Source organism: Saccopteryx bilineata, chromosome 6 (assembly GCF_036850765.1).
Source record: "Saccopteryx bilineata isolate mSacBil1 chromosome 6, mSacBil1_pri_phased_curated, whole genome shotgun sequence".
Classification (NCBI taxonomy): Eukaryota; Metazoa; Chordata; class Mammalia; order Chiroptera; family Emballonuridae; genus Saccopteryx; species Saccopteryx bilineata.
In genome coordinates, this window is record NC_089495.1 from 73400246 (window position 1) to 73412459 (window position 12214).

At 34.1% G+C, this 12214-nt stretch overlaps 1 protein-coding gene across 16 annotated transcripts in view; it reads left to right on the forward strand.

The window, feature by feature from the left end:
- The window catches only part of MYCBP2 (MYC binding protein 2), a 333902-nt gene that overhangs the window by 190352 nt on the left and 131336 nt on the right, over positions 1 to 12214 (forward strand). For 11 of the 16 annotated variants that reach the window (XM_066236395.1, XM_066236388.1, XM_066236391.1 and 8 more), the window contains 5 exons: positions 807 to 1032; positions 2005 to 2123; positions 2717 to 2804; positions 5736 to 5788; positions 8663 to 8835. In XM_066236395.1, the coding sequence (XP_066092492.1) occupies positions 807 to 1032; positions 2005 to 2123; positions 2717 to 2804; positions 5736 to 5788; positions 8663 to 8835 (659 nt within the window). The remainder of the gene's footprint in view (positions 1 to 806; positions 1033 to 2004; positions 2124 to 2716; positions 2805 to 5735; positions 5789 to 8662; positions 8836 to 12214) is intronic. The other 5 variants (XM_066236389.1, XM_066236397.1, XM_066236399.1 and 2 more) reach the window with 1 other exon arrangement.

Below are 12214 nucleotides of genomic sequence, written 5' to 3' on the forward strand. Positions count from 1 at the left end.
CAGTTGTACTTAATAAATTGTTAAGGCTTATATTTAACAACAAATTCATAGTGTACTGTGTGACTTGGACCTGCTTAACTGTAATTTGACTACCATGACAGAACTCTCTCTGTGATGTTGCTGATAGAAGCTTAAAAGTGGCCTTAAAAACACATGTAATTGTATGCCATCAAAAACTTATATGTATAGCAAAACTTTAGGTTAGGAAAACGTAAAAATCTAGGTTTTTATCGTGTGTGTGTTTGTGTATTTATACTTTCATAATACATGAAGGTTTTTTGCTAATGAAAAGAAACATTTGTAATAAATACTATGAATGGTAGATAACCTAAAAGTGACCAAAACCTTACATTTTAGCAATATATTCATTTCCATTAATATATCTTTATACTTTACCTATAAAATTATATTTTAATTTATCTACTTATATTCCTTAAATATATACTTAAATGGAAAATTTATTATATAAGTAAACTATTCCACACAAAAATCAGCTGAATGTTCAAGTAGCTTTGTAATATTTTTATAATAATATGTGTCTGTTTACAAATATTCTTGCTGTAATATCAAACAAATATTAGGTATAGAAAGTAAGTATTCCAAGTGTGGAGTAGGAACAGTTGATATTGAACATTAATACCCTTATTTCTGATTATATTAAACTACTCTGACTTTCTTCCTTAAAAATTATGTTTAAAATATGTTGAAAACATCATCTTTGCAGTATGATGTCCTGTTTTTAAGATAGAAAACAAAATCTAGTTCTTCTTAACAAATGCAAGTGTCCTCTTGCCTGCTGACCTCAGGTGACATTTCCAGAGTGTGTTCGGTGGATGACGATTGAGTTTGACCCTCAGTGTGGTACTGCACAATCAGAAGATGTTCTCCGTTTGTTGATTCCTGTCAAAACTATTCAGAATTCAGGATATGGACCAAAACTGACATCTGTTCATGAAAATCTTAATTCCTGGATAGAATTAAAGAAATTTTCAGGTTCTTCTGGGTGGCCTACTATGGTTTTAGTGTTACCAGGTAAGTTATTTTTTTCTTCTGTTTTATATGGTAAACAGTATGCACTTATGATAATTATGTTTAGTAAGTAGAAATCATTGAAAATGTTATTTACATTTTAGAAGAATTTCCTCAAGACTTGTCATGTATCTGGATTGCAGTGGAAAGTAAAGACTGGGCAAGGGGTGACATATCAGGACCGAGTTTTAGGAGAGAGGCCGTTAGCTTGACTGAAGCAGAAAGTTAATATTGAGAGGTGGCTGTCTGTGGTTGGGCCCAAACTACAGAAAAGTGGATTAGACCTTTTTTCCAAATAAGTAGTAAATTTTGAGAACTTACTAAGGACTCCTTTATTGGTAAACCACATAACCAAGTTGTGCTAAAACTATTGTTTTTAGTCCTTTACGGGTGTGTGTGTGTGTGTGTGTGTGTGTGTGAGAGAGAGAGAGAGAGAGAGAGAGAGAGAGAGAGAGAAAGACAAAGGGAGGGAGGGAGGGAGGGAATGTACATGAGAGCACTTTTGTTATTGCTGTTACTGGTGTTTTTCTTTAAAAGAAAGTTTGTAAGTAAAATTTTAGCTATATGTAGTCTGTTGTGTTTTCAACGATCTAACCATGAACTACTCTTTTAATCACTCAAACTGATAGCCAAATTGAATTCAGAAGCTTTTTTTCTAGTCAGAACTGCTTTGTTTGTGAAGATATCAGATAAAGCCAAATTTCAGGGTAGAGAATCGTTCACTTTAGTAATTGACAGATAATTGCTCATATAACTTAATGGCAGGATGTTTGATTAGAGTATTTGATCATAAAAATAATATCAGCTCACTTGGAATGGTTCCATTGTTCCTATTGGTTTTTTTTAGCTGAGGCTTGTTCAGAAACCATTCCAGAATGACTAGGTTTTTACTATATGATTGGTACTGCTACCTATCTTGGGATGGGTAAAAGATAAAGTTTCAGATTTTGGAATAGTGTTTGCTTTTTTTCTTAGGAAATGAGGCCCTTTTTTCATTGGAAACTGCATCAGATTATGTGAAAGATGACAAAGCTTCTTTCTATGGTTTCAAATGTTTTGCAATTGGATATGAGTTTAGCCCTGGACCTGATGAAGTAAGAATGAATTATTATCTTATTCTGTTAAGGAAGATTGTGTTGACTTAATTTATTTTCTGCCTATAAGAAATCTGAAGTTTATTTTTAAGCTTGAGTATATGACTTAAAATATTTTATAATTTAATTGTATGTGTACAGTGGTCTGCTTTTGCTACTTTTAATACATTAAGAGAATGGGATCTGCAACATGGCCCAGCCTTTGAAGACTTAGGATAGCTGCTCCTCTTCCAAACCCACTCAAGTGACTGTACCGTTCTGAGTAAATAATTCAATCTGAATTCACAGTAGAACCAACTTAATACCTTTTCTAAATGTTTTAAATTACACACACAAAAAAAACCAAAATCAAGGTGAAAAGGTGATTGTGTTCCCTCAAAGAATGAATGAAAAGAATTTTGGATAATGAACCCATGGGCCCAAACCTTATAATCAGCATAAGACATAATATTGAATCTCTTCCGCTCTTAATTTAACCATATGCTTTCTTCCAGTTTCAAAAGTTATGCTTGAATACAAGTCACATTTGTTAATTATCAACATTATCTTCCAAACCTTTTTTAAAGCAGTGATACATTCTTACAATTCTACAGGGAGTCATTCAGTTGGAAAAAGAATTAGCCAATCTTGGTGGGGTTTGTGCAGCAGCTTTGATGAAAAAGGATCTAGCACTTCCTATTGGTAAGTCTAGTCAAGTATCAGGTGTTTATGATTTCTTTTAATATAAAAATTGGAATATACTTATTATGGAATGTTCTAAAAATAGATTAGCAAAATGAATTTCACTGTCAGTGTATTCATAAGAAATAACTGCTTAATATACTGGTAGTTTGGAACTTTTAAAATGGTGACTGAAAAGTATGTCTAATTCATACACAGCCACACACGCACATGCACACACATATACACAATACTCTATCCACATACATGCTATGTACCAGGCACTGGTTTAGACACTGGATATATAGTATAAAACTAAAAGTTTGAGATTTTTCTTAAATATTCTAGTGAACATACCAAGTGGACAATTGAAACTCATTATCTAAAGTTCAAGGAGCAAGTCAATACAAATGTCATTTGAACATAAGTAATACATAGATAGGACCATGTGAAAGATGAGCTACGAAGAGAATGCAAATGAGAAAAAAGCCCAGGATCAAAGCTGGCACTTGCCAAAATTTGACAGGTAGACAAAATAGGAAGAAAAAAACTCCAAAAAACAAAAGATTGTGAAGGACTAGCAACCAGTGAGATAGGAGTAAAATCAGAAGAGTGGATGTTCATGAGATTTTCAAATGCTGCTGAGAAGTCAAAATCTATCCTTGGATTGAAAACTTAGTGATTATATACTCAATAAAAAATACATCAGTAAAATGAGAGAGATATTGGCCTTTTAGGGTAGAGAGAATGGAAAGTCAGGAAGGGGAATCAGGCTGAATATAGATAGCTCTTTGGAAGAGTTTTCATGTGAGGCAGAACAGAGAAGTGAGATTGTGGCAGAAACGGAATCTCTTATGTGATACAAATTTGTATGATACCTAAGTTGATTTATAATCAAGATGATAAAAATGAAAATAAAGTAATAAAATTTGAAATATTTACTAATTCTGTGATGTATGCATGGTTTAACAATTTATTTTCACACTATTTGGGGAATAAAATGTATTATTTTATTAATATTTTCCAGTACTCACCCCCAAAAGTTCATCTGTATTTCTTTCCACCAGAGACTACCATTCCTACTTGATCCTTTCTTTCTGTTTCCTTTCCCCTTCTGCTCCCTTTCATCTGTCTCAATTCCCTTGATATATCACACACACACACACACACATATATATATGTAAATGAGATATATTCTATTCATGTGAGGAAAATCAGTACACTGTCTTTGGAAGAAATTTGTCAATTACTGTTTAAATTTTTCATGCTTATACTTTTTGATGTAGCAGTGTTTTTATATATACTAGTACAAATGCTCAAACATACATGTAAGGTAGAATAATGTAACAGTGTTTGTGATTATAATACCTAGAAGTAACCAAAATGTCTATCAGTTTAAAACTGGTTAAATAAGTAATGTTACATTCATACATTGGGAATGTGTGCAGCTGTTAAAACACAACAGAAGGTATATCCAGATCAAGAAAGATGTTCAAATTATATTAACTGAGAAAATCAAGTTGCAGAAGAAGGTCCCATTTTTTTTTCTTTTCTTTTTCTTTTCTTTTTTTTTAAGAGAGAGAGAGAGAGAGGAATAGATAGGAACAGACAGACAGGAATGGAGAGAGATGAGAAGCATCAATCATTTGATTTTCATTGTGACATCTTAGTTGTTCATTGATTGCTTTCTCATATGTGCCTTGACCGCAGGCCTTCAGCAGACCAAGTAACCCCTTGCTCGAGCCAGCGACCTTGGGTCCAAGCTGGTGAGCTTTGCTCAAACCAGATGAGCCCGCACTCAAGCTGGCGACCTCGGGGTCTCGAACCTGGGTCCTCAGCATCCCAGTCCGATGCTCTATCCACTGTGCCACCACCTGGTCAGGCCAAGAAGGTCCCATTTTTACAAACATTATCATATATACATACATATATGTATATAAATATATGTATATGTGCATACCTGTGCTTCACACACTTACATACTCACATATATACATTTATTATTTACAAACAAAATTTTTAGACCAATACAAGAAAAACTGTTGATACTGTTTTTATGTTTGGAAGGGGAAGGCAATATTCATTCTCTATTTTGGTATAATTTGAATAGTTCCCTTTGAATATGTATTACATTAGTAGTAATATTTTATAAATTATACTATCAAAAAATTCAATAAATAAAATATATTTTTTATTAAGCAGTAAAGGAGGAAATGGCCAAAGGATGTGGTTACTACCTTGTTTTCCTGCAAGTTACTATTTTTTACTAATGGTAAAGTTCTTTTATAAGATGACCAAAATAAAAGGGCCCAGATTCTGAATAACCATTACCTCCTTTTTTTTTAAATGTTTCTGTATTTTTTTAAATTTTTTATTTATTTATTTATTTTTTACAGAGACAGAGAGTGAGTCAGAGAGAGGGATAGACAGGGACAGACAGACAGGAATGGAGAGAGATGAGAAGCATCAATCATTAGTTTTTCATTGCGCGTTGCAACACCTTAGTTGTTCATTGATTGCTTTCTCATACGTGCCTTGACCAAGGGCCTTCAGCAGACTGAGTAACCCCTTGCTGGAGTCTCGAACCTGGGTCCTCTACATCCCAGTCTGACGCTCTATCCACTGTGCCACCGCCTGGTCAGGCTACCTCATTTTTTTTTTATAAAATAATAAATACTCAAAGTTACACATTTATATGCATAAATAGAATATAAATATTTTGCAAATCACTCAGTAGATGCATTTTGATTATTGCTTTGAGAACTATGACTTATATTCACACTGAAAATTACATTTCAAAATGCAAACCATTGAGATTTATCCAGAATGATAAGGGTTTTTTTTTTTTCCAATCTGGAATATCAGAATTGTGAAAAATGTATAATGAATGCAAAAGATTAGATAGTTAAACTAAGTATTGATATATTTCAATAAAAATTTTTATTTACACAGCAGGTAATGAATTAGAAGAAGATCTTGAAATTCTTGAAGAGGCTGCATTACAGGTATATTCCCAAACATTTTAAGAGTAAATTTTGTACATTAATTAAAAGCTGTATATTCACTTAGATTAACTTTACTTTTATAGAAAAAAAAGACTCATTTATTAAATATTTCATTCTGTTTATTAGTGGTTATAAAGATAAATAACATGAAATTTTTCGCCTTGATGGCAGAGACTCATGTGAGCCCTTGACTGCATGGTGAATGTTATCTCTGGAGTGAGACATGAATCCTTTGGGAGAGAGAAGACCTACCAGGTGCCAAGGTTGTCAGGGAAGGCATTGCAGAGATGTGGGCATGTAAAGTGGGTCCTCAAAGTTCTATTGACCAGTTAGAAAAAGGGGAAATAAGGTGTTAATAATTTAAATAATATCTGCAGAACACCCTATATAGTTTACAATATCTTTATTATCAATTTTTACAGTTGTACTTTGAAGTCAGTATCATCTCTTATATCTTACAATTACAGTAACTGCAGTTCAGAAAAGTTATGACTTGTCTAAGAATTAAGGTAATTAGAAGACAGACTAATATCTAGGTCATCTAATACTTATAACTGGTGGTTTATATTGTATTTCCTCAGATAAACTGATTATAGCAGTAATCAGAAAAACAAACATTTATTTGATCTTAATTTTATCAAGTACTCTTTTAAACACTATGCATATTTATAACTCATTTGAACCTCACAACAAATTTATGGATTAGACCAGTAGTTCTCAAAGTATGCGCCAGGTCGCACAGGTGGCCCTAGAAGATTTCCAGGTGAGCCCTATGGTATTCCAGAGAAATATGTGCCTGTTGGGGACCAAAAAACCAACAGGATTTTTGGAGTTTAGATCTTGGGGGACAGAGGTGTGGAGAATTGGCTGTAAGCTGACAACCCCCCACCTCACTTGCCTGATTAGGTTGCAAAAGACTGTTAAGCTGTGGTGCTGGATTATTTACACTACCCCCCATGTTCCCTGGAAAGACAGGCAAGTTTCTTCTGTCCTTTGTTTGGTATAAAGTTAAGATGATATATGTGGTGGGGGTTTTCTACACTCAACACAATTAAGAGTAAACAGAGAGGCATTCTTCAGTTTATTGACAAGGAAATGAGAGTTTGCCTTTCAAATATATGCCCAAACATTGAAGAAATCGCTGGAACACATCAGGCTCATGTTTCTCATAAACACAAGAATGATTAAACTTAACACATCCGTGCCGGGACCCGCTGAATTTACTAAATCTTACTAAGAATGTACCTATATATATAAAAAGATAACTTTTTTGTTGTTCTTTTATTTTTTAACCCCTCTTTTTTACAAATTCTAAAAAGCATAACTCAAAAAATGTAACATAGAAATGTTTTTTAATGTCAGAATAAATTTAATTTTGTCGTATTTATTTTAATTACCATAAGAGCACACTTGGACTTTATATTTATCTTAATATTTGACTTAATTATTATAACATATTTCTCAGAAATTTATATATAGTGAGCCTACAATTATTTGTAGGATTTTAAATGCGCCCCAACTTCAAAAAGTTTGAGAACCACTGGATTGGACTCCTATATCCATTTACAGATAAAGAAATTGAGGCAAGGAGAACTTAAGTAACTTGCCCAGGAATCGCAGTTAATAAGCAACTGGGCTAGATTTGACCTCTGGCAGTTTTGCGACAAAATTCTAAATTGCCCATCTTTTGGCATGTAAGGTATTTGTTGTGGTGGTCGAACATGTATTAAACACATTATTTCTTAGGCAATGTAATGTGCATTTTTTATGTGTCATTCATTTAAATATTATGATAACACAGAAGAGATTATTTGATCACCAGTTTATCATGTTCAGGAAGGTCTGTAACTTGTTAGCTCATAAGCACACAGCTATAACTTGTCCAAAGCCAGGATTCTTTCTTTATTTTTAAAGAATTATTTATTGAGTTTTTTTACAGAAAGGGAGGAATGGAGAAGGGTGGGGAGGAGCAGGAAGCATCAACTTATAGTAGTTGCTTGCGATGTGTGCCTTGACCAGGCAAGCCTAGAGTTTCAAACCTGTAACTGCAGCATTCCAGGTCGACACTTGATCCACTGCACCACCACAGGTCAGAAAAAGCCAGGATTCAAACTTAAGTCTGTTTGATTTCAAAGATTATGATTTTTTAAATTGCATAGCTTGTAGAAAATACAGAAGTTACCACTGTATAAATTTGAAAGTATTGGAAGTATAATCCTTTCCTGTGAAAAGTACTTTTTCAATTTTTTATAAACTCATTGAAACAAAGTTCTAGAGTTTCAGCATTTAAAGCAGGTCTTTCAAAACGTGGCTTACTTGTCAAATGGGAAGAACTGCAATTTCATTTTTACCTGCTGATTTTTTCAGAATTTCAGTCAGGCTTAGAGACTAATGGAGTTTATGTGTAGCCACAATCGAGCTTTCATCTTCTTTTTCCCGAAGTCTAGACCGTGGTACCCACCTACCCAAGAGAGCAGACACAGCCTACCCAAGAGAGCAGACACAGCCTATGCATGATAGCTGCCAATAATGGGGACACAAAAGAAAGAAATCCTTCACAGCTTCCCACAGCAGGGAGCACTGGCCCTGACAAATAGGGGTGTACCATCAGAGGGCTAGGATGGGAGCAGATGCACCATTTCAACTGGCGTGCAGATCACAAGTCACTTTTTTGAGGGGGAAGAGTGACTTCAAGTATTTTCCCATATTTTTCCACCTGGAAGATTTCTACTTTATAGGCTAAGTACATATTGGGGCATCGGGAAAAAATTATTTCCCCAAAAAGGCCTATCAGAAATTGTTTGCAAGTTTAAAAATTCATGTATTTTAAGTTTTATATTTAAAAATATATAAATGTTATATTTTACCCAACAGGTGTGCAAAACCCATTCTGGTATTCTTGGAAAGGGCTTAGCTCTTTCTCATTCACCCACTATATTAGAGGCACTTGAAGGAAACTTACCACTACAAATCCAAAGCAATGAACAGTCCTTCCTGGATGATTTTATTGCATGTGTTCCAGGATCAAGTGGTGGAAGGCTTGCAAGGTAATGCATTTTAAGTACCACAGTTACTTTATTTCAGGGCTTGCCTCAGTTTTCTTTTATGAAGAGAAATGAAAGGGGAGTCATTAGTATGTTAAAGTGCTGCCTAAAATAATCTGATTTTTGTGTTTTGAACTTCTTGAAGTATAAAATGGTAGTTAATATTTCAACTTTTTATTTTTTATAAGCATTTCTTTAAAAAAAATTTTTTTTATAGAGACAGAGAAAGAGAGAGAGGGATAGATAGGGACAGACAGACAGGAACAATGAGAGATGAGAAGCATCAATCATCAGTTTTTCATTGTGGCACTTAGGTTCATTGATTGCTCTCTCATATGTGCCTTTACCTGGGGTCTACAGCAAACTGAGTAACCTCTTGCTCAAGCCAGCAACCTTGGGTCCAAGCTGGTGAGCTTTCTGCTCAAACCAGATGAGCCCGCGCTCAAGCTGGTGACCTTGAAGTCTTGAACCTGGGTCCTCCGCATCTTAGTCCGAAGCTCTATCCACTGTGCCACCGCCTGGTCAGGCTATTTCAAAATATTTTTAAAATACATTATAGTTGTTGATTATTTTAAGGTCTCCTAGATGAACTTTTTTTATAAAAATATGTGGAATGTGTGGTACAATTGAGAAATCTGTGTATTGGATAGTAATATTTAATATCTAGCTAAACTAAATTTATTTATTACTGTATTTTATTTTAATATGAGTTTTTTTCAAATCTACATCTTTTTTAATTTTTAAAATTTTATTTAGAAAATTAACTTTAACACAGTAATATTGATCAGTGAGAGTATATAGATTTCAGATAAACATTTCTGTAGAATTTGAAATATTGGTTACTTTGTATACCCATCACCCCAGATTAAGTCATCTCCCATCACTTTGTATTTGTTCCTCTTTACACCCTTCTCCCCACCTCCTCTCCATCCCCCTCCCCCACATTCCCTTTCCCCTGTTACTCACTTCACTTTTATCTATGTCCATAAGTCTCAGTTTTATATACCACCTATTTGAGATCATAAATTTAAAATTTAAATAAAATCATTTGAGGTTGTACATTTTTCATTTATTTTGTTGTGATTTGCTTTTTTTAAGCAAAAGAAAAATATATGCTGGCCTTTGTGATTTTTGCCATATGTAAATCTAACATCTTTATGGTTTTTTTGTTTGTTTTTAATTTATTTTTTTATTGATTTAAATTTATTATGTTTACATATATTCAAGTGTCCCACAAAATACATCCCCCTACCCCCATGTTCCCTCAACATCCCCCTTTCCCCCTTCCTCCCAATACCCTCCCCCCTCCCTCCAGGATTTGCTTTTCTATTCTCTATAACGTTGTGTTATGTATATATAATTTCACCAATTTCTTTCACTTCTCTGATCTCATCCTCTCAACCCCTTTTCCTCTGTCCGCTTTTCCTCTGGTCCCTTTGATCCCGCCACTGCCTCTATTTTGTTCCTCAGTTCACATTGTTCATTGGATTCCTCAAATGAGTAAGGTCATAGGAATTTTTTTTTCTACCTAGCATATTTCACTTAACATAATAATTTCCAGGTCCATCCATGTTGTCACAAAAGGTAACTTTTTTTTCTTTTTCATGGCCACATAGTATTTCATTCTGTTTATGTACCACAGCTTTTTATCCACTCATCCACTGACAGACACTTGAACTGTTTCTATATCTTGGCTATTGTAAACAATGCTGCCATAAACATGGGGGTGAATTTCTTCTTTTGAATCAGTGATGTGGTGTTCTTAGGATATAGTCCTAAAAGTGGGATGGCTGGGTCAAAAGGCAGTCCTATGTTTAATTTTTTGAGAAATCTTCATACTGTTTTCCACAGTGGCTGCACCAGTCAGCATTCCCACCAGCAGTGCAGGAGGGTTCCCTTTTCTCCACCTCCTCGGCAGCACTTATTCTGTGTTGTTTTGTTAATGAGCACCATTCTAACTGGTGTGAGGTGATCTCTCATTGTGGTTTCAATTTGCATTTCTCTAATGATTAGTAAAGTTGAACATTTTTTCATATGTCTATTGACCATCTGTATTGTCCTCTTTGAAGAAGTGTCTCTTCATTTCTTTTGCCCATTTTTGATTGGATTATTTATCTTCCTGGAGATGTTTTACAAGTCTTTATAAATTTTGGTTATTAACCCCTTATCAGAGGTATTGTCGAATGGTTGATATATATTAACCATTGTGTGGTTTGTCTTCTTATTTTGTTCATATTGTCTTTAGCTGTGCCAAAGCTTTTTAGTTTGATATAGTCCCATTTGTTCATCCTGTCTTTTATTTCACTTGCCTGTAGAGATAAATCAACAAATACATTGCTGCAACAGGTGTCGGAGAGCTTACTCTATGTTTTCTGCTAAGATAATTATGGTTTCACAACTTACATTTAAGTCTTTTATCCATTTTGAGTTTATTTTTGTGAATGGTGTAAGTTGGTGGTCTAGTTTCATTTTTTTGCAGGTAGCTGTCCAATTTTCCCAATACCATTCGTTAAAGAGACTATCTTTACTCTATTGTATGCTGTTAACACCTTTGAAAAATACCAATTGTCCATAAAGGGGCAGGTTTATTTCTGGGTTCTCTGTTTTGTTCCATTGATCTATATGCCTGTTCTTATGCCAGTACCAAGCAATTTGAGTACAGTGGCCTTGTAGTATAACTTGGTATCAGGAAGTGTGATACTACCCACTTTATTCATATTTTTCAGGATTGCTGAGGCTATTTGTGTTCTTTTTTGGTTCCATATGAATTTTTGGAATATTTTTTCTATATCTTTGAAGTATGTCATGGGTATTTTAATAGGAACTGCATTGAATTTATAGATTGCCTTGGGTAATATAGACATTTTAATGATGTTTATTCTTCCTATCCATGAACACGGTATATGCTTCCACTTTTTTGTATTTTTCTTAAATATTCTTTATCAGTGCTTTATAATTTTACGAGTACAAGTCTTTAACCTCTTTGGTTAAATTTACTCCTAGGTACTTTATTTTTTGTTGTTGCAATAGTGAAGGGGATTGTTTTCTTAATTTCTCTTTCAGACAGTTTATTGTTGGTGTATAAAAATGCCTCTGATTTCTGAGTATTAATTTTATATCCTACCACCTTGCTGAATTTATTTATCAGGTCCAGTAGTTTTTTTGACTGAGACTTTAGGGTTTTTTATGTACAGTATCATATCATCAGAATATTATGATAGTTTTACATCTCCTTTTCCAACTTGAATGCCTTTTATTTCTTCTTCTTGTCTGATTGCTGTAGTTAGGACTTCCAGAACTATGTTGAATAAGAGTGGTGAAAGGGGGCACCCCTGCCTTGTTCCTGATCTTAAGGGGATTGCTTTTAATTTTTGCTCATTGA